At 44.8% G+C, this 26,968-nt stretch overlaps 1 protein-coding gene across 4 annotated transcripts in view; it reads right to left on the minus strand.

Moving 5' to 3' along the window:
• The window catches only part of GRIP2 (glutamate receptor interacting protein 2), a 257,720-nt gene that overhangs the window by 98,798 nt on the left and 131,954 nt on the right, over positions 1–26,968 (minus strand). Inside the window, exon 1 of one of the 4 annotated variants that reach the window (XR_005626109.1) lies at positions 9,770–9,893. The exons of 2 other annotated variants lie outside the window; for them this stretch is intronic. Coding sequence is in view for 1 of the 2 variants with exons in the window: in XM_039695430.1 (XP_039551364.1) it covers positions 9,770–9,848 (79 nt within the window). In the remaining variant the exon portion in view is untranslated. Of the gene's footprint in view, positions 1–9,769; positions 9,895–26,968 lie in introns of those variants that run through there. One more of the 4 variants, XM_039695430.1, reaches the window with a different exon arrangement.

The following is a 26,968-nucleotide window of genomic DNA, read 5'->3' on the forward strand; positions in this document are numbered from 1 at the left end:
AGTCATGTTAAGTCAAACGTACCAACGTTTATGTTCCTCATGCATTCCCATCAAGATGAGAACAATGTTTATCACCAGCTCCCTTGCAAATTCAATGTCTTCCACTGTGCCTGTTCCACTTTGGAAAGTCCTTTTCCTTCTGTGTCTTCCTGTCAACTCATCTGTGGTACTTGGGAAATCTCTCCTCAGGCTTTGCAGTGACATTTGGATCAGTGGGAGAAGTTAGGGCCACTTCTCTTTTTTTCTGCCCAGCACCCTGAAGAGCCAGCCCAGTGCCTAGGTTTTGGGGTCCTTCTCATGCTGCTCCAGTTTGGAGGCCACAGCTGCCAGCCCAACCACTCCTACATCACCACAGACACCCACTGCTCTGGAGGGGAGCTTTTGCTTGTTCAGACAGGTGCACCCCACCACCCTTGGCCCCAGGATCTAGCTCTGCTCCAGGAGCTGTGGGAACACATCTTCCCACCCCCACTAGTACAGCCAAGAACTGCTTTGTCTGCCACCACACACCACCTCTCTATGGACTACATGCCCAAGGAGTTAAGTTACCCAGTGAGCGAGCTGGAGAGCAAACAAAATCAACCACTGAAAGAAGCTTTTTTTTTTTCACCTTTTGAAAATTCTGGGCTCATGTAAGGACAAAAGAGGATTAAAGAAGTGTTTGAACAACATAAGTGAGTGGTGGGGATGCAAATTTGGAAAGTCCCATTGAAAGAAAGTCCCAAGACTGATGAGGCAAAAATTAAGAGGCAAAGAAGAAAAGAAGAAAAATGTAGAAAATTACTAAGTGTAGATGTAGAAAAATGTAGAAAATTACGCACGCAAAAACTGAGAGGTTTTTGCAGTGTGCTTTTTCTTTGATGTTAGTTTTAGTTTTCTGCCCCTACTTTCTCCCCAACCCTTCTTCCAAGTCTGAGCTTCAGGCTTGCTTTCCTTGTGCATGGAGCAGGGGAATGAGGGAAGCAAAAAGAGGAGGATGCTCTGGAATCTGTAGAGTCTAAGATGTTCCAGCAACACTCTACTGAGTTCAGCCATCACATATTAATACAAGCTGTGTCTGATCAGAAAGTGAGTAATTAGAACAGCCTGGAAGGTTAATGACATGCACCACCTACCATCACCTCATTAGAGGATAATCTGTAATCCAGACACCAGTATTGCACCTGCTTAGTACAGGCTTGCAGAGTGATAGATGGCAGAGCTGCCTCTGAACCCTGACAAAGCTGCACATGGGAGCTGCTCCCCAATCACAGAAGAGACTGCCAGCATAGCTTGGGTGATGGCATGGCTCTGCCTTCAGTTTTACAACTCCAATTTTTCTTTCCAGGAAAGAATTGGAGGAGAGAGCCAAAAATGAAACGCTATTCCCATACCCCAGGAGAAATTCCAGAGAATGTAGAGTTGTCCATTCATCATAACTTTACTGCTGGACTTCGTGGCATCAATGAAACACAGAAAACTGAAGATTGTGTGGAGTCTTACCTAAAAATTGCACAGGTCGCACTTGTATTGATTGCCACACTTCAAACTGTTCAGTAGAGTTGTGCCATGGATTTCAATTTTGATACAAACCAGCCTAAATAACACCCATTAAAGATTTCCTCCTGATAACTCCTTATCCAGAACATCAAGCACAGCACAAAGAAAAAACCCTCCCCAGTGCAGCAAGTACCTGTGCAGTTAGTACACTACAGGTCAGCTACATTGCAGAAGGATAACACTGCTTCCAGACAGTTCCTCATGTTCAAGATTGTGAGAAAGAGAAGAGAAGAGAAGAGAAGAGAAGAGAAGAGAGAGAAGAGAAGAGAGAAGAGAAGAGAAGAGAAGAGAAGAGAAGAGAAGAGAAGAGAAGAGAAGAGAAGAGAAGAGAAGAGAAGAGAAGAGAAGAGAGAAGGAAAATATCCAACCCCACGAAGCCTGATAGGCTGGCACTGGTTGTTTCCCACTAAGTTAGCCCACTGCTGAAATGAGGAACTGAGAAACCTGTGTTTCCTTGGCATGGAGACTAAAGCAGCTAAGAAGAAAAGCTGTTGACAAGAAAATGGTTTTGGATTGCACCTTGCAGCTGGGACGCAAGTAGGAGGAAAGCTGAAGTAAAGCAATCCAGCCCTGCCAGTTGTTTCTCTGCCATGCAGCTCTGAAAATCCTCCAAGTTTAAAGAAAACTGAAAAATCCCTTGAGGAAGAGAAGCTCCCAAGATACAGAAGGGCAAAGGCAGAATGACTCAGCCACTAATTTCCCAAGGACAAGTTGTTTCTGCTGTGCTTCAGCTGCCTTTTGGAACTTTGATCTAATTGGACTCTCAGTGTGGGAAGCAGGGACTACCTTCCACCATGGTGCTGCACAGCCCTGGGACTCTGGCTGACCACACCTTTCCCTGTGGTGGGGTGAAAACCAGCTGAAGTGAGCAGCACACTTTCCTTTGTCCTGGGGACAGTCTACAAATCCCCTCATCCTGAGGCTGAGGGCAGCAGACAGCTTGGATGGCGTCTCTTACCTCCACAAACCCTCCTTAAGGAGCACTTGGGAGCCTGGATGCCAATCACATGTCAGACAGCTGTAGTTGTGCACTGAGAGTGATGGCAGTGCAGGAGGGGAAGGATGACCTGTGGGTTTTCTTCAGACAGACAATATGCTCAGAGACATGAGAGAGCCTTGGGTATTTCAAATTTTCAGTTTTAAATTACTTCATGGCTCTGATGAACTTGCTTCAGCATCCAGGCTGTGTTTGCAGCCCAAATACTCAGCACAGACTTTGTCTCCAGTCTAGGATCAGGGACCTCAGTGTCTTCTCTGTGGGCACTCAGGTTTTAGATCTGCTCTTGATCAGATGAAGTTAGAACAAAAGTGTCTCCCATCCCAGGATACTCTACAGGGAGGAGAGCGGCTCAGAGGGAGACAATCTCAGCAAGAAGGACTTTCAAAAAGTACCTGCACTGTGTTACACTTCAGTCTCTAGGCAGGATCCCAGAGGGAGTGGCTGAACTTATCCAAGTCATTATTTTCCACTGGAACTGAAAGAGATGCTACAAGATTTTCTCCTCCCATCGCTCTAAATCTAGAATTTATTTAAAAGCCTTAAACTCTGCATTTCTGCATTATCTGAAAGTGCAAAGAGCAACAACCAACAGGTGACCAGGAGGCAGTCTCCCACCGTGATCATTCCAGTTCCTTCCAGGCTATGTCACAAAAGACAGGCTCAAAATGTGCCAGTGTTATTGGCCTGCTCATTGTCTGCTCAGGAAATGTGTTCATTAGCAATGGCACCTCTACTGTTTTAACTGCAAACAGGACCTGTGATCTGCATTTATGCTATTTGCAGAGTTCAGAGCCATGCTAGTGAAGCTGCCTCCATGCATTATTACCAGCACTGCTCAAGCCACAGCGCAGCTGCTAATTAGCAATCAATTTATGTTTTCAATTCTAACATCAATATTAATATGAAGCTTTTATTAACGTCATAGAGAGACCACCCACAAGTGTAGCACAGATACTGCTGACCTTCCAAAGCAGCTAGAGAAGGGTCACAAGAGATATTCCTGTCTCAGCTGTATATCCCCCAGGTGACACTGGTGCTGAAGGGCGCGTTCAGAGGGACGGAGCCACATTTGTGCCCACAGCCCAGCAGCTGCTCAGGCTGTCCCCGGTGCCAAGGGCAGGGCCAGCCCCGCTGTCCCGCGCTGGGGCCATGAGCTGGAGGAGCTCTCGAGCCATGAGCCAACTCTGCCCTCTTGCGATGACAGCCAGGCTGCCAACCTCTCCCCAGCCCCGAACATCGGCGGGGGAGAGGGCTCTTCTCCAGAAAATCACCTGATTCGGGCACACGAATTAATTGAATTAAATTTATCATTTATCTATTGAATTTTCCAAGAGACAGAAGCTGCTGGATGACGGTGGGATTTAGCAGATTCCTCAACAGAGCAGGCACGCAGGGCAATTCCTTCTCCTCCTCCTCTGTGGGCACGTCCCGGACCTCAGGTTTGCTCGGTGCTTTGCCAGAGGGATTTGGCCCCGCGTTTGGCAGTGCCCAGGACTCTGCCTTTGCCTCAGGCTGCAGCACTGCAGGCACACACAGGGCTGCTGTGGGAGCAGGCTGGACATGCACGCAAACCTCTAATATCCTGGGTGTGTATACAGGCTCTTTATCTTGACTAATCTCTAAAAAAGGCTGGAGAAACCTGTCCCTACCATCATGTCCTCATCCTTCCATACCGCCCACCAAAGCCAAGCCAGCTCCACAATGTATTCCTGCATGTTCCATCCCAAGGCAGGGGCTGGCTGGAAAATAAAGGCAGGAAAGCCATTCATCTCATCACCTGTAAAATCTCCTTTTCCCTTTCAAAAAGAAGTATCAGTCGTTTCAGAGGCTGAGCCTGAGGCTGCAAGGTGGAGCAGCGCTGTGCTCCAGCCTCGCCTGCAATGCCTGGAGCTCCACGAGAGAGCAGCATGTCCCTGCACTTGGACTCCACATCTCCTCTTAAAATGGCTAACGGAGAGCTGCAGGAGGACAACGGGGACAGAAAGCAATGCAGGTTAATATTTTTGTTCTTACACAAACCTACATACAGGGTCCCTTTTCTTCCTGCATGAAAGAAGGTGCTGATGCAATGCACAGTTGATTTATTTTCTTGCTTTGTTCCTTGTATAAGCTGACCTACCATAGTAAATAACTGCTAGACAGTTTTAAAATAAATTATTTTAAAAGCCCAAATAACAAAAACAAACACCACCCCAAAACCAAACAAAACCACCAGATGTCAGGGGGAATTAGGCTTCAGAACAGGCTTCAACCCAGTTACACCAGGCTTTTCAGGATTCACAAGTCAGGTATTGAAGCCAGGAGGGCCTGACTTGGCCATCATAGTAACTTGCTGATAATACAGTCAAGTGCATCAGAAGCGCAGGATACCCTTTATATTCTCCCTTCCCAGTATTTTGACAGAAATGAGATCCTCTTTTGACATTTGCCTTTGCTGCTCCCCTCATGTAAACTCGGCAAGACACAAAATTCACGTGCTAACTTAAATTAAATCTCACAAAGAGTAAAGAAAGAAAAAAAAATTTACGTCAATCCCTAAAGCCAGGAGTTTTTGAAGGCACAGAGCAGCCAACAAGAAGGTGATGGGGAGTGGGTTAAGACAGTTCACACAGGCTTTTTGCACCATGGTATTGATAATGTAAGGAATAAGATTACACACAGTTATTTCCAGTTATTCTGAGTTATACATCCAGAACAGCTCAATCAGATCCCTGTGAGGTCAGAACCCATTCATTTTGTGGTCATGGACATACAAAATGCCCTCATGTAGTCACAGCAGCAAAGCTTTTCAGTAGGAAACAGTGGAGTGGAACTGCACAATGCCACAGAAGGGAAGAGAACAACACAGCACAAAAGCAGGAGCAGCACAGGTTATTTATTGTCAAGATAATACTATCACAAATATTTACTTGGGATATGTTGGAAAATGAACAGTGATACTTTATAAAAGACCTTTCAGCTCTGGTTGAGCACGAAAGTGGAATATAGCAGAAAGCTGCAACGTGTCTGCCTGGGAGCTTGGGGATAACACACAAAATCCCCACCATCCATTGCTGCACCAGCAAAGGAATGTGGTAATACATTTAACTGCCACCAAAATATTTATACACACATATATATATATTCCTACATATGTCTCTCTACAGAAGCTTGTTACATATGTCCCTGTCACATTATGTCACCACTGCCTGTCAGACAAAATGACAAGGAAGGATCTGAGCAAGGGTTTGAAAGTTCTGTCAGGGATGAGGATAATGAGGGATGCCCTCATGAGTGCTGTGAGGGAAAAGAAATAGCAATATCTCAAGGAAAAAGAAAAGAAAAAACCTAATAAATATCAGCACTTTCCCTTCACAATGTTGTTTCAGAAAGTGTGGAAAAAACCCAAACCCTAGGAAATGACCTGCTACAGGAATTACACTTTAGAGCAGAAAATTATTTCCAGCTAGGATGTTTCCCAGGGCTAACTTGTAGAAAAACCCCTCTAAGGCTGCAGAGTCCCACACTGTTGGGGCTTGGCCCAGAGTCCTGCTAGGGGTGGCCATAGGGAAGTGTAGGTATTCTCTGAGAAGAGCATTTTGGTCATTGCTCAAATACCTTTTGTCAGCTCCTGTGCTCTGGTAGCTAACACAGAGATGTTTAGTTTGCTTGGTTGGTTTTTTCTGTGATGTTCACTAATCACACCCAGTTGTGTAAGGGCTCCCCCCTGCATTTCCCCCCTCCCAGACATACCAGGCATAGATGGAGCAAGAACACAGAGTGACAGATGATGACTTGCTGGCTGCTTCAGCCCTAAAGATACACACACACACTGGGTAGAGCTGCTCCATGAATTAGCAGTGAATCTCAATCTGTCAAATTCAATGAATGCTGATTGATATAACCTTTTAATTGATTTTTTCAGGAAAAATAAAGGAAAATTATAACATAGCCCAAACTGCTGCAAGAGTTGATGTGGACTGGGGGTCAGCTTCCCCTGTCCCCTCACTCCCAAAGCCTTTCATCTACATTTTCTGATTTCAACCACAGGAGTTTAAAAAATCCAGTAAACCCAACTGTGCCATCTCATTCCATCAAAACTTCTCTCCCACAGTAGCCAGTTGGAAGGCTGGTTGATGCTTACAGGAAAGTCTTACAGATCAAATCACACCAAGCCTGCTTAGACACGCCTGCTGTCCAAAAGGCTTGTCTGGATAGCTCCTGATTAGCTCCAAGTCCAGCACAGGTCAACAGCAGATGAAAGGCAGGCATTTAGCAAGCACCAAACTACTACAAGACTGCACTCCCCAGCTTCTTACCCACCCTGTACTTGCAGCTGCAAGCTCCTTACCTGCATCCCAGAAATCTGGATGTCAGCAGGTCAAGGGCAACAGTGTTGTCCCATGTTGGACATGCTACATCTTTCTTCCTATGACACACAAGCTCAGCTAGTTCCACATATTTAAGGAACTAATAATAATAATAATAATAGAGTGGTTAACATTCCCAGGATCCTGTTGGTTACCCTGTAGCCACTGAACACACACACACACAGCCCAGCATCGGCTCCCAACACCAAGCACTGAGCAGACAAGTTGCTCTTGGTAGCCATGTCACTTCTCTTCCTGGGGGACAGGAATGAAAACCACAGCAGTGCAATAGCTTAACCCCAGTCAGTCCAGAGCCAGCATTAGCACAAATCAGCAGAGACATCACGATCACAGCATCTTACACGATTTTTGTTTCCCTACTAACAACAGCCTAATGGAAAATTCCAGTAATATTTAAGGATTCCCCTTACCTATGTACTCTAACTCTGGTATCCAAGTAGGAACAGGGGACACAAAAATCCATCAAGGAATTCCTTTATGACTTGAAAAAGATAAGAACTGCAGAGATTTTTCAAAGAAAATTCTGTTCCTGCAGGGAAAATTCCAGTAATATTTAAGGATTCCCCTCACCTACATACTCTAACTCTGATGTCCAAGTAGAAATAGGGAACACAAAAATCCATGAAGGAATCCCTTTATGACTTAAAAAAGATAAGAACTGCAGAGATTTTCAAAGAAAATTCTGTTCCTGCAGAGGCCCACAATCTCAATGAGAGCCAGGCACACACTGTGGCCATGTGTGGGTGCTCCAGGAGTGTTTCCCTCATTAGGGAGATCACCGTCTCCCATGGGCTTTGGTATTCTCCAGAGCACATTCCTCTGGAGGATCCCTCTCCTGGATAGTAGCAGCATACCACACTTTAACCCCTGTAATGCAAAGATCAGGTCTAAAAACCTGAAGATTTCTGACCTGCCCAGGCAATGTGTACATGGAGTTGAACTAGTGTGTGACACAGGTGCCAGAAAGTCAACTCACTCACAGCCCTGCAACTCCACCACAAAGAATAAACCACAGGCACAGAGGCAGCAAGGGCTGCTGGCAGGACGTGGGAGGTTTGCTATGAGAGCACACAAAAGTACATTGATCTTCTACAACAGTGTTATTTAGGAGGTGTTTGGGAAATCGAAGGTCCATAGGAAAGGGTAAGTTGTAATTAGCTGGATAACAGAAAGCAGTATGTAATAATTACCTGGATAATGTGCTCATACACAGAGCTTAGGAACAAAGAAGCAAAGGATGAAGTTGTAATTGTCAGAAAATATGGGGAGAAGAAAAAAAATTAAAATGTATCACTGCACTTTGGCCAGATGCTTCAGGAAGTAAAAAGACTCTTAATTCCTACAGATTTTCAAAGTAAAAAGTTTGCTGTCTTTAGGGCATCCAGATTTGGATGAACTGGGTTACTAAATGCAATTTCTATTGTATATCACTGCTGCATATTTGGATTCTGTGGCTTCTTGACAGTGAACAATTTTCTCAATATGCAACATGCAAAAGGCTTAGAAAACTACAAATAAACCTTCTGCTGAGGCTCAGCAACACAGTACCTGTTAGAACAGTGACCCAAGCCTCTGATCTCTTTGTCAAACCAAACTTCTCTGATACTCACAAGGAAACATCTCCCCAGCCCTTTCCCTGCCTCCCACCCCAGAGGATGGGGATGACTGCAGTCCCTGCTGCAGCAGTGCTCTGTCCCCAGCCAATTCTTCTGTCAGGAAGAGGATGGGAACATGGAAAGCCTGCAAAATTTAAGTAAGTAGTAAAACATCCAGATGAAAAGCTTATTCAATACATTAAAACATATTGTGGGCAGTTAGGAAGTTAAAGCATATGGATCATAATTTTAGATCTCTAGAAAGCAGAGCAGTGCGTTTGGCTTTCAGCACAGCACATGGCTGCTGTCCATAAGGAGGACAGCACAGACACCTTTATAGAAGGACAGAGGAACATCTTAAGGTATTTGGCAGGGGCAACTACTTCCAGTTATTTTGTTAAAACCTGCATAGTTTACGTCACCTATAAGTGCAATTCTTAAGGTTGTTTTCCTCAGCCTTAAGAACAGCAGGAATCAAATGCTTAAAGGAAAACAGAAAGAGCAACAGAAAACAGCCCACTGCCACAGCAGACTGCTCACCACTGCACTGACTCATGCAGGGATTAGATACCAGGAGCAGTCAGCAACCCTAGTCAGGCAGAACACAAAGTCCAGCTGTTCCAGGAAAAAATAAAGGCAAATAAAATAATTACTTCTCAGGGATGACTCAAGTTCTCCCAACAAGCACCCACCTCACCAACCATTTGGTCACTTCAGAAGAAGCCAGTGTGCCATCCTGGCCACAGCACACCACCATCCCCAAACTGCTCCAGCTGTGCCCAAGGAGACAGCTTCCCACTTTGTTTTCCCATAAAGTGTCAGCTTCTGCAGCATGCTAAATTTTCCTGTGCTGCTCTTTCAAATCATCTAATCAAGACCATCACACTTCTGATACCCTCAGTCACCAACAAACAAGGCTTAAACCCACTTCTTTTAACAGGCAAGCCCCAGATCTGGTAATAGGAACAAGCCTCCAAAGGCAATCAGCCTTGTAATTAAAAGCCCATAACTGGGGAAGGGGACAGACATGCCACCTCTTTTTCCCCATCCCCTCTCAAGCCCAGGAGCACAGAGGCAGACAGGGGATCGTTGAAGTTGTGTTCAGTTATTGAAATATCAGCTGCAAGATCTGCAGATGAGCTTAATCACAGACCTCAGGCATGCATCTCACAACCCACCCTGAGATTTTAATCAAAGCAAAACAAATGATGAAAGGTTAATTAAGCCACAAAACAAATGAAGAGTCCAGTTAGCAGTACAATTACCTCGGAGTGCCCTCCACCAGAGGAAGGTCTGCAAGAAGTGCATGCTCTTTTTCCTCAGTCCCGGAGGAGGTGGCAGCATTAGCAGGACCAGGGCTGTTCCACAGCTCACTCACAACTGCTCCAGCATCCCCAACCTCCTTCCAGCCCCAGCCCTGCCTCGGACCAGCCTGCGCAAAGTGCACCTGGTCTGCTCTGCTAATCACTGAGGGGGAGTCCGGGACTTCTCTCTCTCATGCTCTCTCCCTCTCCAAATAAGCAATTAGCATGAATAATTACAGCACTGATAATAATACCCAGCCACCTTTGAGCAAGAGGGAAAAGACTGTAATTAACTCTTTCTCAGGGATCAGAGGAAGTTGAAATAGCACAAGCCTAATTATCTTCTTCTGGGACGCCTCCTGGCTACCGAGAAGCTCTGGAATGTGTGGGAGGCAGGGGTCAAGTAACATCCTTTTGGAAATCTTTCCATCCAACCCAATTTCACGTGTCTGCTACCCAAGTGATCATTAGATGTGCAAATGTACACAACGGGGAAGAACCCACATTTTCCCTGCACTGTGCTAATCAGCAAGGGGCTGTCCATTCCGAGACTGCCTGCAGCGTTATCCCACGATCAGTCTTTGGCCACTGAGGACTTCGGAGCAGTTCCCTCCTGGGGGATACATTGTGGTTATGTGTGGCTCCTTCCATGCACAAATCAGAGCCACACCAGCTCTCAGGAGACCTGACCCCAGGCTGGAGAGAGCACCGATGGCCAGACATATAAACTCAGCACAAAGGCAGTCCCACCCCAGAGTTCTCCTCCTGCCCCATCCCCCGGGTCACAGAGCTAGGGGAAAACACATACCTGATGCAGGTAAGGGCTCCAGATCAGCTCAGCAGGGAAACTGGGCTGAGCACATTTAAAATGGCCTTGCATAGAACTGGCTTTGCCCCCTTCCCAAAGCCTCTCCTGGCAGGCAGGTGGGACAGGCACACGTGCATGTGCTGCTCCCAGCTCCTTCCAAGAAGAAAAACACTCCATGCAGCACCCCAAAGGAGTTCTGGTGAGTTCAGAGGCTAAAACAATAAATGGTGGCCTCTGCAGTAACTGTCCCAAATTGCACAAGGCTCTGAAAGGATGCATGGGTTAAATGGCTGCTGTAACATACCCTCTTCATGTTACTAAAAATGTGATAAATCAAGTAATTATACAATCCTGTCATGCTTTATTGCTGCTGTGGTATCTGGAGATGTTATTAGAGTGCTGCAGAAGAGCAGCTGCCCTCCAAACACTCCAGTTTCTTATAAAAAGAGCACAGGTTTTGTTAACATCTCCTCTTGTACTCTATTGACCCGAAATATTTAAGAGTGGAAAAATTAACGTGTTTATGAACCCTTATCACTAGCCTTAGAAAAACTGCTGGAATGTTTATGTCTCTGAGCATTTAAGCATTAATTTTCATATTATGAAGATTCCACATCATTGTTTTATTTATGAAGTCAAGGTGCTCAGGGCACTGCAGAATATAATCAAGCACATTAAAAAAACAACATAATATAAATAAAATAGTTTCAGTAATTTAATGATATTTCAGTTATTTAATGATTTTGTGAGACTTTACCAAGATGTTGTATATAATATGCATTTTAACTTTCCTTACTTCCTCTACTCTTTTACTACAGAACTACCTTCTATTTTGCTCATTTCTTGAAAACTGAGAAAGTAAACATATTCCTATAAACTGCGTGAATCCCACAAGTTATTATGTATATTAGTTTCCCTGTAACATGAATTGTTGCATGAGCACTAAGTAGACTAAGCAGTGGAATAAATTGAAGCCTATATATTAAGATCCAGACCCTGAAATGGTAATTATTAATAAATAACACGATCAATATGGCTCAATGGTTATGATACTGCAGTTTTAAAATGCTGGTTTGTTGTGAAAAAACTATACCTGGTGTACCCATACTTACAGTGTGACCCAATGTAATTTCAAGATTTGGTTAAATTTGAAAAGATTGCACTTTTAGGGCTTGACTTTAAATTTTACTCTGACCTAATTGCCAGGGCAGCCAGTCCAGCTGCTGCTCTGGATTCTTTCCAGCTTATGTGTAACCCTCAGAATCTCTGACCCAGCAGGCTATTAATGTGCTATTAATGGACACTGGAGGTGGAGGCACACACAGGGATTCTCCCATTGGAAATGTCTTTCCTGGAAGCTGGATGTGCCCCAGGGACAGGGAGGGCCTCGGTGACACTGCCCAAACAATGGTGACAATCCCCATCATGCTGTGGTGGGAGCCCACAGGGATGCACTGCTGCAGGAGCTCCCACCCGGACACAGCACCTGGGAGCTGCCTGAGGTCTGGGATCTCCTCAGGGAAGTGCTGTGATCTGGGCATTGGGCAGAGGACAGGAGCACCCACAGCTCTGCACTGGCAGCCCCAAGGAGGGATTTGCACAGATCTACAGCAAAGTACAGACTTGGGAGGTCAAGTGAAATATGCCCAATGGATCTGTAAGGGAGGACAAATTCCAAAATTATAACCTATGGGGAAGCTGCAGCACAGGCACTCAGAGACAGCAAATTGGTCTGCAAGCAGGAGCCTCAGCTTTTTAAACAGGGGGACATTAGAGGACTGGGGCTGTGCAGAGATCTGGGGCTTTGTGGCTCCATCATTTGGCTCCAAGTCTTAAAGATGCTCTTTGATCCACAATTTTTGGTTACTACTGATCTCCCTAAACAGGAGTGAGTGTTGCAGCCTGTTGTAGTCTGCTCTACACACTCGTGTACCAGCTGCCTTCAGGTGTTACATTGCTAAAATTTCCAATGCTTTCAATTAACACGTAGCAAAGCCATTAGTCATGTTGTCTTTCTGACAAATAATTGCTCTCCCTGGCTCTCTTCCACATTATTGTGAGTTTCCATTTAATTTATGGGCCCTAATAAAACATAAAGAAACCAAGACTAATGCTTCATCAGTTTCTTAGGTTTTCCAACATCTTTGGTGGGGAGGGGAGCTGGCACTTTACTGTTTTATGGCTCTGAGGGGAGAGTGGCTCAGCTAGCAGCAGACAGGGAGTTTGCAGCAGCGCAAAGGACAAACTCACACCCTCTGAGTTACATCTGGAGCATCTGCAGGGTGGGAACAAGATCCAGCCCCTGCTGCACTGGGATGTGCCTGCCTGCCCCTCGGCTGAGCCTCCCACGCATCCCATGGCTGTGCAAGGCACTTGCCACAGAGGCACGAGATGAAAGGAAAAGGATGCAAACATCAGAGGAAGGGGAGAGGCTGTGGCATAAAGAAAACACAGCTAATTCCTCAGTAATTATTCAGACCCCAGGCTTTGCCTTATCCAGCAGCTTCACACAGGAAGCACAGCCAGGGCCAGCTGGGGAAGGAAGAAGGTGCTTTCCAGCACTGGGGGTTCCTGCAAGCCCTGCACTGGCCACCAGTTGCACATGATCCATGGCCTTGATGCCCTCGAGGACAGGTTCAGGTGTTCCAAACTCTCAGCTCACCCATTTTGAAACACAACCCCAGTAACAAGGACAGCACCCACTGGGCCCAAATTCACCCTATGCCTGTCCACACACATCCAGTGTGTGATCACAGGCCAACACACTCAGGGTCACCCCACACCTGCCCCATAATGGGCACAAGCCCCCGCCTCGTGCTGAGACCTGACAAACTTCTTTGCACAAATGACCAGAGACAGCAAATCAAGGCAATGAGCAACACCCCCAAAAACAAAAGGCTGAAGAAGCAACGCTTGGGTGATTACAAAAACTTGAACTGAAAGCTGTTCAAAAGGCATCCAAAAGAGAAAGGGAAGAAGGCTGCTGAGGCTGACTCCCCAGATAAAATCTCCCTGCTGACAAGTTCATCTCCAATTTGCAATTCTTGTGTCTGGCTGCACACAGAGTCAATGCCAGCCCTGTCTGATGTCTCCGCTTGCACAAGTATCTGCTGGAGTGAGAGGCCATTCTTGGAGGAACAGAGCACTCAGGGCAGCTGTCCCATGGTCCCCACTGCCCAGTGCAGGAGCTGGGACTGATGGCCACCCATGGGCTGAGCCCCAGTCCTTTCCCTGCAGTGCCACAGGATGAGCAGCAGCTCCGGAGCTGCCAGGCTCTTTAAGTGCTGCAGCCTGGACAGCCTTGCTCTGAGCTTCAGGGTGGTGTGAGAGGCTTGAAGGGAAAAGCAAAGAACTGTGAATCTCAGCAGAAATGGGGGTTGTGCTATTATACCCCAGTACCAAGGGAGAAGACTAAATAATTAATCACAAAAGCAACTGAGTGTTAACGAGCCACACAGGATCAAACTGCATGGAAGATGCAAAGGCCCCCCAACCCTCTTCAGTGAGCTGACAAGTTTCATTTTAATAACTTCACTACCAAAGCTGAGAGGATATGCCACAAATAAATAAATGTATCCCAATATCCCCCTTGGGCTTCTGCTGGGGATCATCTTGACACCTTTGCCACCAAAGGAGCCAGTTTGGAGTATGCTTTACAGAGGGGAGTCCTGAGAGAGAAAAATCTCCCTGGCTTTGGGTGCAGAGGCCTTCTGCACATGCAACCCCACTCCCTCTGCAGCTTTAAGGAAAGGGAGGATATGCATTTTGAGTAGGAAAAGCAAACATAATGCTGCTTCAGTGCCATTCCTAAATAGCAGAGTCTGACTGCGCAGAACTGAGCAGCAGCATCCAGGAGCTGTCAGGGATAGCACAAGACAGGAAGGGAAATACATGGACATGCCACTCTTGGGTGCTCTGTCTTGTCAGCCATACTGAGCACAGACCATAGAATCATTGAAATTGTGTATTATCCTGCACACAGAACATCCCTGTGCAGACCTAAGGGCTATCATATACTACTAATACCAGGACACAACTAGTAAACCACAATTTAGACAGTACCAGCATTAAATCTCTTTCCTTCCCAGCCCATCACTCCAGACCCAGCACACACCTCTGTTACTGCAGCTTGTGATGGAGATCTTAAGTACCAACATTTGCATCACAGTCCCTTGCATCAGGCTTTCTCCATCCTGCAGAGAGAAAGGGTTGTGCCAAAGAGGGTGAAAGACCATGTGGATTCCGTTGTGCCAACAGCTACAGCAAAATGAAATCCAAATAATTGTATATTCTGCTTAAACAGCACCATGGCTTCCAAAAGAGCTTTGAGATGTTAAACTGACAGGCAGGTCATAGGCAGGGTTCTGCAATCCATCACTCAGATGCTACAAGCTGACAGGAAATAAGGATCCTGCTTAATGGCCCAGAAGGAATATATAGAATTTAGGGGTATTCACACATTCAGTGCAGCACACATACACATATCACCTTCAGGGATCCTCCACAGGAGCTTGTTCTTGTTCTAATATCTTTGTCCTGTAAAATCTGAATTAGCTGATTCCCAGGCAGCTGAGCATTGGAAGACAATTCAAATAAGACAGTGTGGTGAGCTTTTCTACAGCTTCTGTGTGATTGGAGGGCACCCAGCCTAATGAAAAGACCCATGTGCTGATCTCAGAATGATGCTTCTGACAATTCCCTGTCATAAAACACAAAGTCTTCTCTCCTCCACCATGATATCAACATCACAACTCTGATTAAATTAAGGAAAGTCATAATCTAAAACAATATGCACACTTGGTGCCTTTCCAATATCCATATGTAAACCTATGGGCATCAAAAGAACTTTAATCCTGTGTATTTTATCTGAAAAACACGATAGACTATGGAATTACTTCCTCTGCCTGCATCTCTTACTGGGACTGGAAGGGAACAGAGTGAATTTTGTAGGCTTGCCCATCAAGGTATGCCCACAACACACCAGCAGGGTCAAGATTTCCAGGGACAAGAGCCCCACAAACATCAGGATGCAGCAGGACACATTTGCAATTATAAAGGCCAGTCTCGTAGCACAGGTGGGGGCAGAGAACTGAGACTTGGTCAGCAGTTCAGAATTTACTGAGGCACACTGGCTTGGGGAGGCTTTGCTGCAACACTTTAATGATACATGGGCTGAATATTCTGCATTTCTGTGCATAAAACCTCACTCAGCTGGAATGAGGTTGTGTCCCTTGCGGGACATCATTTACATCAAAATCTCCCCCACTCCTCAGCAGGACTTTCATGTCCCCCCAGCTTCGAAGGCAGAGGCATGTCTGTGTGGGGGGATAGAAATGTCGTTTTTAAACATTCATTGAGCTGGAAGTGTGGAAGATGCCAGCATACGAAGGGTTCAACTGATGTGTAAATGCAGCTCTTTGAAAAGAAGGAATTGAACACCAAAACTGGTTCAGTGCAGCTAAATTGGTCCCCTAAGGGCCAGTGGTAACAGAAACCTTCAGCCCAAATAAGAACAAGTGAAATATTCAGCAAACAGCATTTGATGCTTATGTGCAGGAGAAAAAAAAAAAGCGGTGCAACTGTTGGAGAAAGAAAATATCATGTTACCCCAAGTTACATTAAAAGTAGCAGATAAAGGGTTTTTGGGAAAATGCTCTGGGTGTGGCAGAGTTCCAGCAAGCCAGTGCTGGAAACCCCAATGTCCCAAGAACATGGATGAAGTGAGCAATGGAGGTTGTGCCACTGGTTCCAGCACAACACCCCACTGCTCCCTCCAGGCACTACAGCCCTAAACCCCATTCCCTGTGGCAGTGGTGGGGAGACAGCACAGGCCTGAAATGGGTCCCAAGGAATGAACACAGATGATATCCAGGCTCTGAGCCATGTATGAGTAGGACATTCATGAACAAACTTCCTTCTGTGACACAAGGCTGTCTCTGGAGACCTTCAGCTTTGATAGAATTTAAAGGCTGATGATATCCTCCTGCCCTTGGGCTGAACTTCACCTGGTGCTAGGAGCAGGAACAGGACCCAGCTCTTGTTTGCTCACTGGGTGTGTCCCCATGGACTGGGAGCATGAGCCCAACATGCAGTTAATTCATTTGTATTAACCAATATCCAAGTAATTATCCAAGTAATATGAATATGCTGAAGGATCAGGGCTTGTGCAGGCTTACTTCACCCCCCGAGGTTCCCAAAATCAGGGTGCAGCTGCCAGTGAGGCTTTAACCATCAGAATATTCTCCTGTGCTGCTGGCAGCCTGAAATCAGCCTGCTCCACTGTGCCAAAAGATAGCACCTTAGCCAGCCAGCCAGACAGACAGACAAAGCCTGAACTTGCTCAACAAGAGCTCAGTTCTTGACTGTTTTTCAATAAAAATATATCAGAAACACCGCAATCATTTTAATTTCTCTGTGAGGGATGCCAGAATTGCTTTTTGTTGTTCAAATCAGTCTGTTTTATCCCCTCCCTATATTTTTTCCTGTTTTCTTCCCAGAAAGGAATGTGTAAATGTGGGTACTCCAGTGCCTGAATTTCTTGAGTCACTTTAATTATCTATTATTATGCTCATTGCTTGAAGACAAAACTGTAAGCAATAGCTCTTTCCAGGGCAGGAAGGGAGTTCATCAGAAAACATGACAATAGATTCAAAGAAAGAAAATGCATAAGAAATGAACTGCTCAGGGAAGCAATGCTTGCTTTACAGGTGCAACACAGACAGCATATTATTACCACTTGAATTCCTTGCTTTCTGAAAACTGCTCATCTTTATGACCATTCAGCTACACATCATAGAAACAAAAAGGAGTTATTTCTTCCTGCTTTACCAATCAAGGATGATTTTGTGAAAGAAAGACCTTGCCAATACCTCTGGGATGTAAGACCACAGGTATTGTTAATATATGGCAAGAGCAGCTGGTAAACTAACTGGACATTATTTTATTTTCCAGCAGGATTACTGAACAGATATTGGAAAACACAATGCTTACCCTCGGAGCCCTGACTTAAAGGCAGAGGGAGAATTATTTCAGGAAGAGAGACCCATGTTATTGAATTCATATATCTGTGCTTTTCCTGTTGCACTGGCAGTGAATCCAAGTGGGGAAGTATTTTTTTGTCTTGCAAAACCAGAACTTCGTTTGTTGTTTCTATGATGATGCAGAAGCTGTGCATGCCACAGCTGATAACCTAAAATAACCTGAGATGTCAATTCCAACTGCAGATCTAAATCAGGCACATGAGGGATGTGAGCTGGAATCCCTCTGCTCACATGAATATCTTGACCACCCAGTCATTACCTGTTTCTCATGAAAATGTCTCCTTCTTTTTATTCAGAGTGTGGTTACAAAGTTCATCCTGGACTGTTGGAATTTCTAATGGCAGGTACATCAAAACTGCAGATCTCATGCATCTGTGAGTTCTGACTCTCCCTTTTGATTAAAAGAATCCTAACTACCTTCATTTCTTAGACCACTTATATTGCAATAGAGCTGGGAAAAAATTAGATGGACAGACTCTGCCTTCCTCACTGCCAGAGGTATCAGCTACATTCATAATTTCCCAAAACTTTTAAATATATGCAAATGTATTTTAAGCAAAACAAAATATAAACAAGCAGAGAGGGAAGGGGGGAAAACCCCAAGAGTAATGTGCAAAGCCTTGAAGTGAAAAAGGCTGATATTTCTCCTTGGTTACATGCCAGCTGAGAAAAGGCAACATCTTCTCAGAGACAGCACCGAGCCTCTGCTAACTTCATATTTCATCTGAGGTACCTTGGTGAAAATTATGTTCATACCAAAATACCTCAGCAACTGTTGGTTTGTAATCATTTTTATTCTCTAATTGGCATTTGGCCCCAGTGCAATGCATGCTGATCTCTCCAAGCAGCACAGACACAGCAACAGCATGAACAACCCACTGCAGGATTCTGGACCAATGCCCAAATTCATTTTCTGCTCAGGTCTGTTTTCTCAGTGGAAAAAAGAGTGTGTATGAGGAGAAAACATTATCTCATGACTGTTCTGCTACACTCCAATGCACTCAGATGAGAAGGGGCATATAGGTTGCAAAGACAAACCATTTATTTTAAAAGGCACTTTGTTTCCTTTTGGTTTGTGTTTCCTGAAATATATTGTAAAAAATGAAACACAGACATAAGTCTTGAGGATTGATATATCATGTGGCAATTCTGTAAAGAGCACAACCCTTCCCTTGTGCCCTCCCCACAGTCAGTCATCAAGCCCTGAATTACACACTGCTGTTGATTTCCATGGCTTTGTATGATTAATCTGGCTGTACTCTGTAAAGCAAAAAGAGCAATTGGAACAGAGAGGAAAGGAAATCACTCACAAAAAAACTAGGTTACAATAACCCTCAGGAGCTGAGTGAAACCAAGAAGAGGAGAAGAGTTCAGCACTAGGCTGCCAGCCTGGCCAAGGACACAACCCTAACTCCAGCATGTCAGACCCAGTGAGCCTCAAATGCACAACACAGCACATTTAGAAGAAAGCTTTTATAGACCCATATTAAAAGAAAGCAATGGATTTTTTTCCCAAGGACTTAGACCCTAGGAGGAGGCACACAGTGCTATTTTCTTTGCTCTGAGTACAGTGAGGTGTAAGTAGCTCATGCAACACAGAAAAAAAGTGAACAGAGGAATCCTGTTCAGACCACTCCCAACACATTCTGCAATGAGACAGATCACTCCTTTTAACTGAGCTAAATGAGCCAGCACAGCATATCCAGGAGGGAATAGAAAGCTGGGGAAGCACTTCTTGTTATTAGCTAACAGTTGCATTAGGAGAACAGCTGGTGGCCACCAGATTTGTTGAAAGTAATTGAAAAATTACTGTAATTTCAGCCTACAGCAAAAGTCAGTGTTGTTTAGTTTCTGTTTGTATCTGTAACTCAGAAACATCTTCTTTGGACAGACTACAAATATACAAAATGAAAATACAGACCTTTTACCTTGCCAATATGTGGTCTTGTTATCATCTCAGGACCCCACTAGAATCAGAATGCTGAAACTTCACATCACATTATTTTTGTCCTCTTACTCTTCTGGAAAGCATTGTTAAAATATTTTGCTAGTTAATAAATTAATTTCATTTCATTTTGTCCATTTCTGTTCAAAGTAATTCCTTCAAAGTATGAAATAAAAACCTACTTCCTTACCAGGTATTTACATTGAGACAGGATGGAAAGCTGTCCTGGGGTGACTTTATGATGCTGAATGGTATCCCCATTCATCTGTTTAGCCCAGAAATAAGTTTTGCACCTTTAAAAGCACATCTGAGAGTGAAAGGGGGAGAAGGAGAAGAGGTGGAATGCCTGAGGCAGCTGTATCCAAAAGCATAGAGACAAGAGCTTCAGCTTTCTCTGTGTTTCTCAGACTGTTGTCTGCAGCACAGACAGCGGGACAGAGCACTCATTTGCTTTTTAATTTTTAGCTAGTTGAGGTAGAGAAGTTCCCTAGACTGTGGCTTTTCTTTTTCTTGGAACTGATCAGCCCTGCTCTGGACTGAAACCCAGAAGAGCACTGGGGGCTCACACCTGTGGCCCACTGGGGCCAGGACGTGGCATTTGCAGCATTTCCAGACAAGGGACTGACCGAGCTGAGCTACAGCCCATGACAAGGACTTGGTGAATTTGCCATCTCTTCAGAACAGCAAGGGGTTTTATTGTTTAATGTTATTCAAATTTTTATGCTTGTGAATACTTTGCTTGTTAAATAAGCAGTTTTATCCACTTTTCTGCAAGGAAATCTTTTCCCAAACCAGCAGGAGGAGAAGCTGCTTGAATCTGCTTTCTAGAGGAACCCTTTTGGAAGTTTCTTCCCAAATTTGCCCTAAACCAGGACAAGCCCTAAACTTAAATCTGCCAGCAAATACAAAAAATATACCATATTGGTAGCATCAGTCTGTAGATAACTTCAGTTCCCGCCTTTCTAGCACTTTTAAAGAATATACTTTTGTAGATTATTACAGAAGAAAGAGGTTAAAGAAAAATACTCATTTCTACTGATATGGGATTATAATTTTGGCTTGTTCCCAGTGTCACACTGGAGGCACAGATCAGCCTGGTGGAGTTTGATTTTAAGACTTTCAGAAGAGAAAGCATTACACAGAATTTACTGAGGGTGCCCATGGGATGATTTTAGACTTTCAATTCTGTCAAATTTAGGTAGATTTTTACAATTAAAAGGAAAGTACTTACTGCCACACTGAGAGAACAGAGGAGCTAATACAATCTCCTTGACATGGCCCTGAGGCACAGGAGCAGATTGGCCTCCAGACAGACCCACTGCAGATTCCCTGTCAGCTCCAAAATAAATGAAGAATTGTGATTTGGCACATCCCCGTGAGTATGCAAAGTCAGACGTCTGTACACGAGGGAAGAAATGCTATGGAAAAAAAAGTTGTACAGGTGCAGGGGAATAGGAAATCAAGGTATTTCCTCACCTGTTTTAAATGCTGCCTGCCAAGCTGCTTTGTATTATTCACTGATTTAGAAGACTGTGACAAAAACATCCCACAGCTGTATGTAAGGAATGGAGTCAAGAGGAAATAGCTCAATGACAAATAGGGAAAACAACTTCCTTTAGATCCTTGGTTTTAACATCCAAATCCTCTCTGGTGGCACACACACAATGCAAAAAAAGAAACTTCAGGTACACCTTATAAGCGTCAAGATGGTAATTCTGAAATAATATTTTTAAATCTTGTTTCTATTGACTCTGAACTCACTATATCTTGCAACTTCAGTGAACTGGGTTTTGTTTATAAAGCAGCTAAATAGCAACTATCAAATCACAGTACCCTGTGCATTTGCATTTCCTTCACTCACATTCTGCACATAGACCAGTGGTGACCTCATGGACCTTCTGCAGCTTTCCAAATTCAAGGCCTGGTTTTCCTCTCTATGACAAAGCAGATTAAATATCATCTGAGTTAAGGAAATTATTCTCTGTTCTCCAAAAATGTCTGTCTGAGCTTGCAAGCCAGAGATGCAAATCAGCAGCACTTCCCAGCCTCAGGGGCTGCCCCATGTCACTGTGACATGTCCTTGTGCCAGGGGGTACATGGGACACAGGGAGATGGGTGATGCCCTGCAGCCAGTGGGCAAATCCATCCACATAAACAAGCCTTGATCAATAATTGGCACCTGCTGTTGCCATCCTCAACTTTTCTCCAGGCAGAGAGCTGGAGTAGTTGTCACAAAGGAAACAAATGCCCAGTAAAACCACCTGCACAACAAATGGTTAACCACAGTAACATAAAGGGAAAGTATGGGACAGAGTCTCTAGCTTCTGTGTTTAGCTCTAATAACACCCCCAAAACCCACACAGTTTTATATGCAAAACAGAAAGAAGGCATGGATACACACAAGGAGCACAAGGATTTCACCCCTTATTATTTTTGCAGGGTCAAAAATCAGGGCTCAGATTTTCCAAACAACTCCAGAAAGAGCCTGGGACTCCCTGTGCAGCACAGCAAAGGGCCAGTACAACTGCTCTTGTGTGACATATCCACAGCAAGGCAGGGTTGTCTTTCATTCCTGTTCCAACAGGTGGGATCTGGGCAGGATTTGCACACAGGATTCCAACACATGCTGTATCCTTCGAGCAGGAAGGGTTAATGCCCCTCAGACACACTGTTTTGCACATTGGCTTCCCTGCAAGGATTTATCATCTGCCTCTGGGCTGCTAGGGGCTTTTTTCATTCAATTACCCCCTAAGAGATCTATATCCTCTCAGCTACTGGAGCCTGGAGGAAGATGAGGGATGAGCTAGGGCTGAAGGAACCACACAGTGCTCAGAGCTGGTGACAGTCACCGGGGATGCTAGAGCACCAGGCTGAAAAATGGGCTTCATTTGGAGATATAAATAAAACATGCCCAATCATGAGTTATTGATGAGACAGGGAAAGGGCTGAAGCGTAGCCACGCTGGCAGGAAAGGAATCACAGCCACTGGAGCTCAGTGGTTTGGGTGAGGGAGTTCCCCGTGTTCACCACTGCCTGGTTTGCATGGCTGCAGCAGGAACAGCCCCATAAATATTCACAGCAGCACCTCCAGGATGCCTTCTGCTTTCAAACAGGCAGGTGAGGATAAATCCTGGCAGGCAGTGATCATCCTAAGGAAAAGGTGGCCAAGCAAGGGCCAAAACACTGCACTTGGCCTCACCATGGGCTCAACCTCTGCATCACAGCTTCATTTTGGGGATGAGTCTGGTTTCTCTGTATGTTGGTTGCCCATCTGCTTTGTTTTACTGGCTCGTCTGGGCCTGGAGGATAAATACAGAAATAATAATGGTTTCTCTCCTCCAGGAGTAGAAGCTCCACTGGACTTTTCACTCTCTCATGTCACTGTGTGGTGCTCTGGACTTGGCACCACACCACAGGATGGAAGCAGCTTACCTGCTTGCACTTTTTTTTCTTTTTTTTTCCCCTTGCCAAGTAGAGACTCAAAACTTTTCTTGTCCTCCTGCAGCGAGGAGAGCAAATCTTTTTGTGGCAGAAACACAATTGCAGCAACACTCCCTGCTATGAAACACAGCCAGGATGCTTTAAAACGTGATACTGCTGTACAGCAAACAAGGGGAAGTGGCACAAGAGCATGTTCCCAGTTCTTGGGATTGATTCCCATGACACTGTTCTCAATAAAAACATGGAAATAAAAGCAAACATCTTCCTACACCAAGCAGGATGCAGTAACTTCCATCTAAGGGACAAGAATGCCTGCATGCCCAAATGTGTTATCATTGAAAATCTGGGTCTCATGGTAAAAGCTGCTGTTCTAAAACTTTTTTATTGAAAATTTCACTCTATATGACAGTTCTTCTGAACATATCCTTCTATTTTATTCCTGGGGGCTTCAGGGTGTTTTTTCTTTGCTTATTTATTTTCTCAGTTCCCAGACAAACACAAGAGAGGAAGAACAAAATGCCAGAGAAAGCATCTAGTCCAAAAAAGAATGTAGTAAAAATGACTCGGTGAAGCTTAAAAGGCTGAAAAATACTGAGGTATGTAAATGGAAAGCAGAACATGTATTTTCTTTTACAGGATGTGATGCCTGGCATGTGACAGTTTTTGACAAAGGAACAGCAAAATTACTTTCATTACATCATTCACACCACACAGTAGGAGAAACTAGACTGGACAAAAATAAACATGTTTTAAGTTTGAATGTCTCAAACCAAGGAACCAAGTTTTTCTTCTGCCATGGCAGTGGGGTCCAGGCCCCCTGGTGTGTGCTACTGTTTGTTCAGGCAGCTGCTGGTCCCACCTGCTCTTGCAGAGCATCCCCCTCCCCTTGGGCTTTGGAAAGCAGGGGAAGCAGTGAGGACACCTTTGAATTGCCTCATTTGCTACTTTTCACTCCAACACATGTATCTGGTTAATTATTCAAGCTCTTCACTGCTTCTGTTTACTTATTTATAAAATACAGTTGATTTGCTGCAGCAACTGGGGGCTAGCAGGGCAGGCAACCACCAACCAACCCTCCCCAAAGAGTTCCTTTTGAGCTCAGCTGAATGACAAGCACGACCAGACAGAAATTATTTCGCTTTTCCAATTGAAAAACCCACTAATACTGAGGAAAGTTTAGTTATTGTATTGGACAGGTGTCTATGTTTCTTGGGGTCTTCAGTAGCACCTTCTGCAGAGGATCAAGAGTCCTTGAAGAGGACCGAGGAGCCCTGCAGCTCTATGAGCTGATGTTGGCCAAAGACAGCTGAGAGCTGTGGGCAGGGAAGTGCTCCAGCCCCAGCCAACCGGATGGATGCCTGGTGGATTAACTGTGAATGTTCCTCATGCCAGGAAAAGCTCAAGGGCTCAGCGAGAGAAGGAAAGCAGGAATCCAAGAGGACTGACAGCAAGAATTTCTCCCCGAAGTGAGGGGATTAGCTGGCGAGGAGCAGGCAAAGTTTGAGGGATGGAAAGAAAATAGCAGAGAAGGCAGAAAGTTGGGGGAAGGGGTCTGTTTTTAAGCAGAGAGGAGCAATTAGTACAGGGAGAGCAATCCTTATTTCTATGAGGATGTTTAAAGCTAAAACTACACAAAACTAACAGCAGCCACCATAGCTGAGATTTGAACACTGAACCTTATAATTAATTAAAATCAGCTTTAGCAGAGGAGTATCCCCTCAGCAAGCATCCCCCTGCAGAGCCAGGCAGAGCATGAGTTTGGGACACTGGGTCACATAAATGCCTGGACCAGAGGACAGACAGATACCTGGGCTGGGCTATCTGCCACTCTCTTTCACACATCCCCTTTGCCATTTCTTCCTGTCTCTCTTCAAGAGCTGGTGGGAATTTTTAGTGCCAAATAATGGCCTGACCATCTCCTAGGATGCAACATGTGAAATGTAGCAGAGTTTCATGACTCACTAACATAATTCATAGCAGCTCCTGTCCTTGATTGCTGCCCAGTCATGATGGGCTCATTCTGGTACCAAAGTGCCCAGGCAATATTTATTTTTGATAATTCTTTTGGGTATGTTCATTAAACATATCTGTCCCAAAATGCTGAAGACAAATAACAATGTCTCTCTCTGGTTGTTCATTTCAAAGCTCAAGTCCCAAAAGCCACCTCCAGCTCAATTTAATCCTTGATCAAAGCAGTATAATTTATCATTGGATTAGCAATTCTCTCATTTAAATCTGTCACTAAGAAAAGCAGGTGATCTAAGTCAATTCTGAATATTTCAACTAAAGCCACTAAAACTTCATCAGGTAGTACAGGGATAATTCTTTTTTTTTACCTTCATTACAATCTCAGGCTGCATGTTCAGTGTTTTGCAGGCACAAATGCACTTATTCTGCCCTGTGTTCCTTGCTTTCCTGGAAAACTGTAGAAGAAAAACCCATCGTGTTCCAACACTACTGCCAATTCCTTAAGGATATGTACCAAAAATGCATGCCAGGGAAAAAGAACTGTAAAAACTAATAAGGTACCAGACTTTCTCCTGGCATCTGTCAATTAAAAAGGGACCCCAGGGCTGTGTTTGATTCAAGCACTTCCAGGCATTGCTCTAGAAGGTGGAAATACTGCCTGTGCCAACATGTTTTATTGCAAACATGAAACTCCTTCCATTGCAGAGAAGCCCACGAAGCCTCCAAACTATGGAGGCAAAGAAACAAAGAAGCATGAGGATAAACTGTCAAAGGCAAGTGATGACAAAAATATATTTATACATCTGAAGTAAGTTCAGCTCCAAGGCTGCCACAGCAGGACTGTAACCCTGGGGTGAACATGCCCTTGTGTACAGCAGAGTGCAGGAGAGCATCTCACTGTCTGTGCACACAGGAGGAAGGAGCGCAGTGGGGCAATCACACCCACGTGCCCTCTTAGCACCCCAGTAACCCATGCCAAGTGAAGCAGCCCTCAGGCTCCTGTTCCCTGTTCACATCTATCCCATAGAATTGCAACCTTCATCTGAGTAAATACTTTTTTAATTACTAGGCAAGTCACACACAGGAATTGCATCCTAGACTTAAGGTCCAGTCCACATCAGAAACTTGTGCATTGCGTTCAGGCCTTTCTCTTTGCTACCAAAGTTTTCTACCTGCCGGTCCTGACAGAGTTTGTGTGTCAGCACAGAAACCCTTGCATCAGCATGTAAGTGTCTCTCCCCTTAAGTGAGACTAAAAGCTGAGTTTATGCATTCATTTGGAATCAATAGCATCAGAGTTACACTGAGCCCCTAAAAGCTCTTTTGCTTTAGAGGTCCCCATAAAAATGCAGGTCATCTTCCTTAACAGCAAAGGGCTTTGATCTGCTGCAGGAGTGCCGCTGGCTGGAAGGGCTTGCACAGGGGAGTCAAGCTCCAAGCAATGAGATCTGCTTCAGGCTCCATTAAAATGCAAACTTGCAAAAATCAAAGGCAACAGCAGCAGGAGCGAGTCCCGGCTGCAGCGCACCCGTGAGCCAGGAGAGCAGAGACCCCCGAATGCTCACACAGCTGAGCTGGGGGTGAGGGACATCACAGTCCAGCACAACAAAACTTCTGCACTTCTGATCACAAAACTGCAGAGAGGTGAGTACAGAAACTGTCCTGTCTCGGATTAGGTTAGATTTGGCACTACATTAACATATTAATTTGCAAAGTAAGATTTTCCCTTAGCACACACGAGTGCCTGCTTGCACTTCACTGGAAAGCTAATCGAGAGATTGCTCTGAAATAAAATATTACTGTTCTTCAAACCTTTTCAAAGTTGATTTTTTCCCCATTATCCTGCCAGGCTTCTCATCCTTTCAACCCACTCCCCTTCTAGAAGGAGTGTAGGGAGGGACAGACACCATGACTTTCTAACAGTCTGGTGGAGTCCAACACTCAAGTGCTTCTCCCTGC

The sequence above is a fragment of the Passer montanus genome, unplaced genomic scaffold, assembly GCF_014805655.1.
Source record: "Passer montanus isolate IOZ18808 unplaced genomic scaffold, ASM1480565v1 scaffold9, whole genome shotgun sequence".
Taxonomy (NCBI): Eukaryota; Metazoa; Chordata; class Aves; order Passeriformes; family Passeridae; genus Passer; species Passer montanus.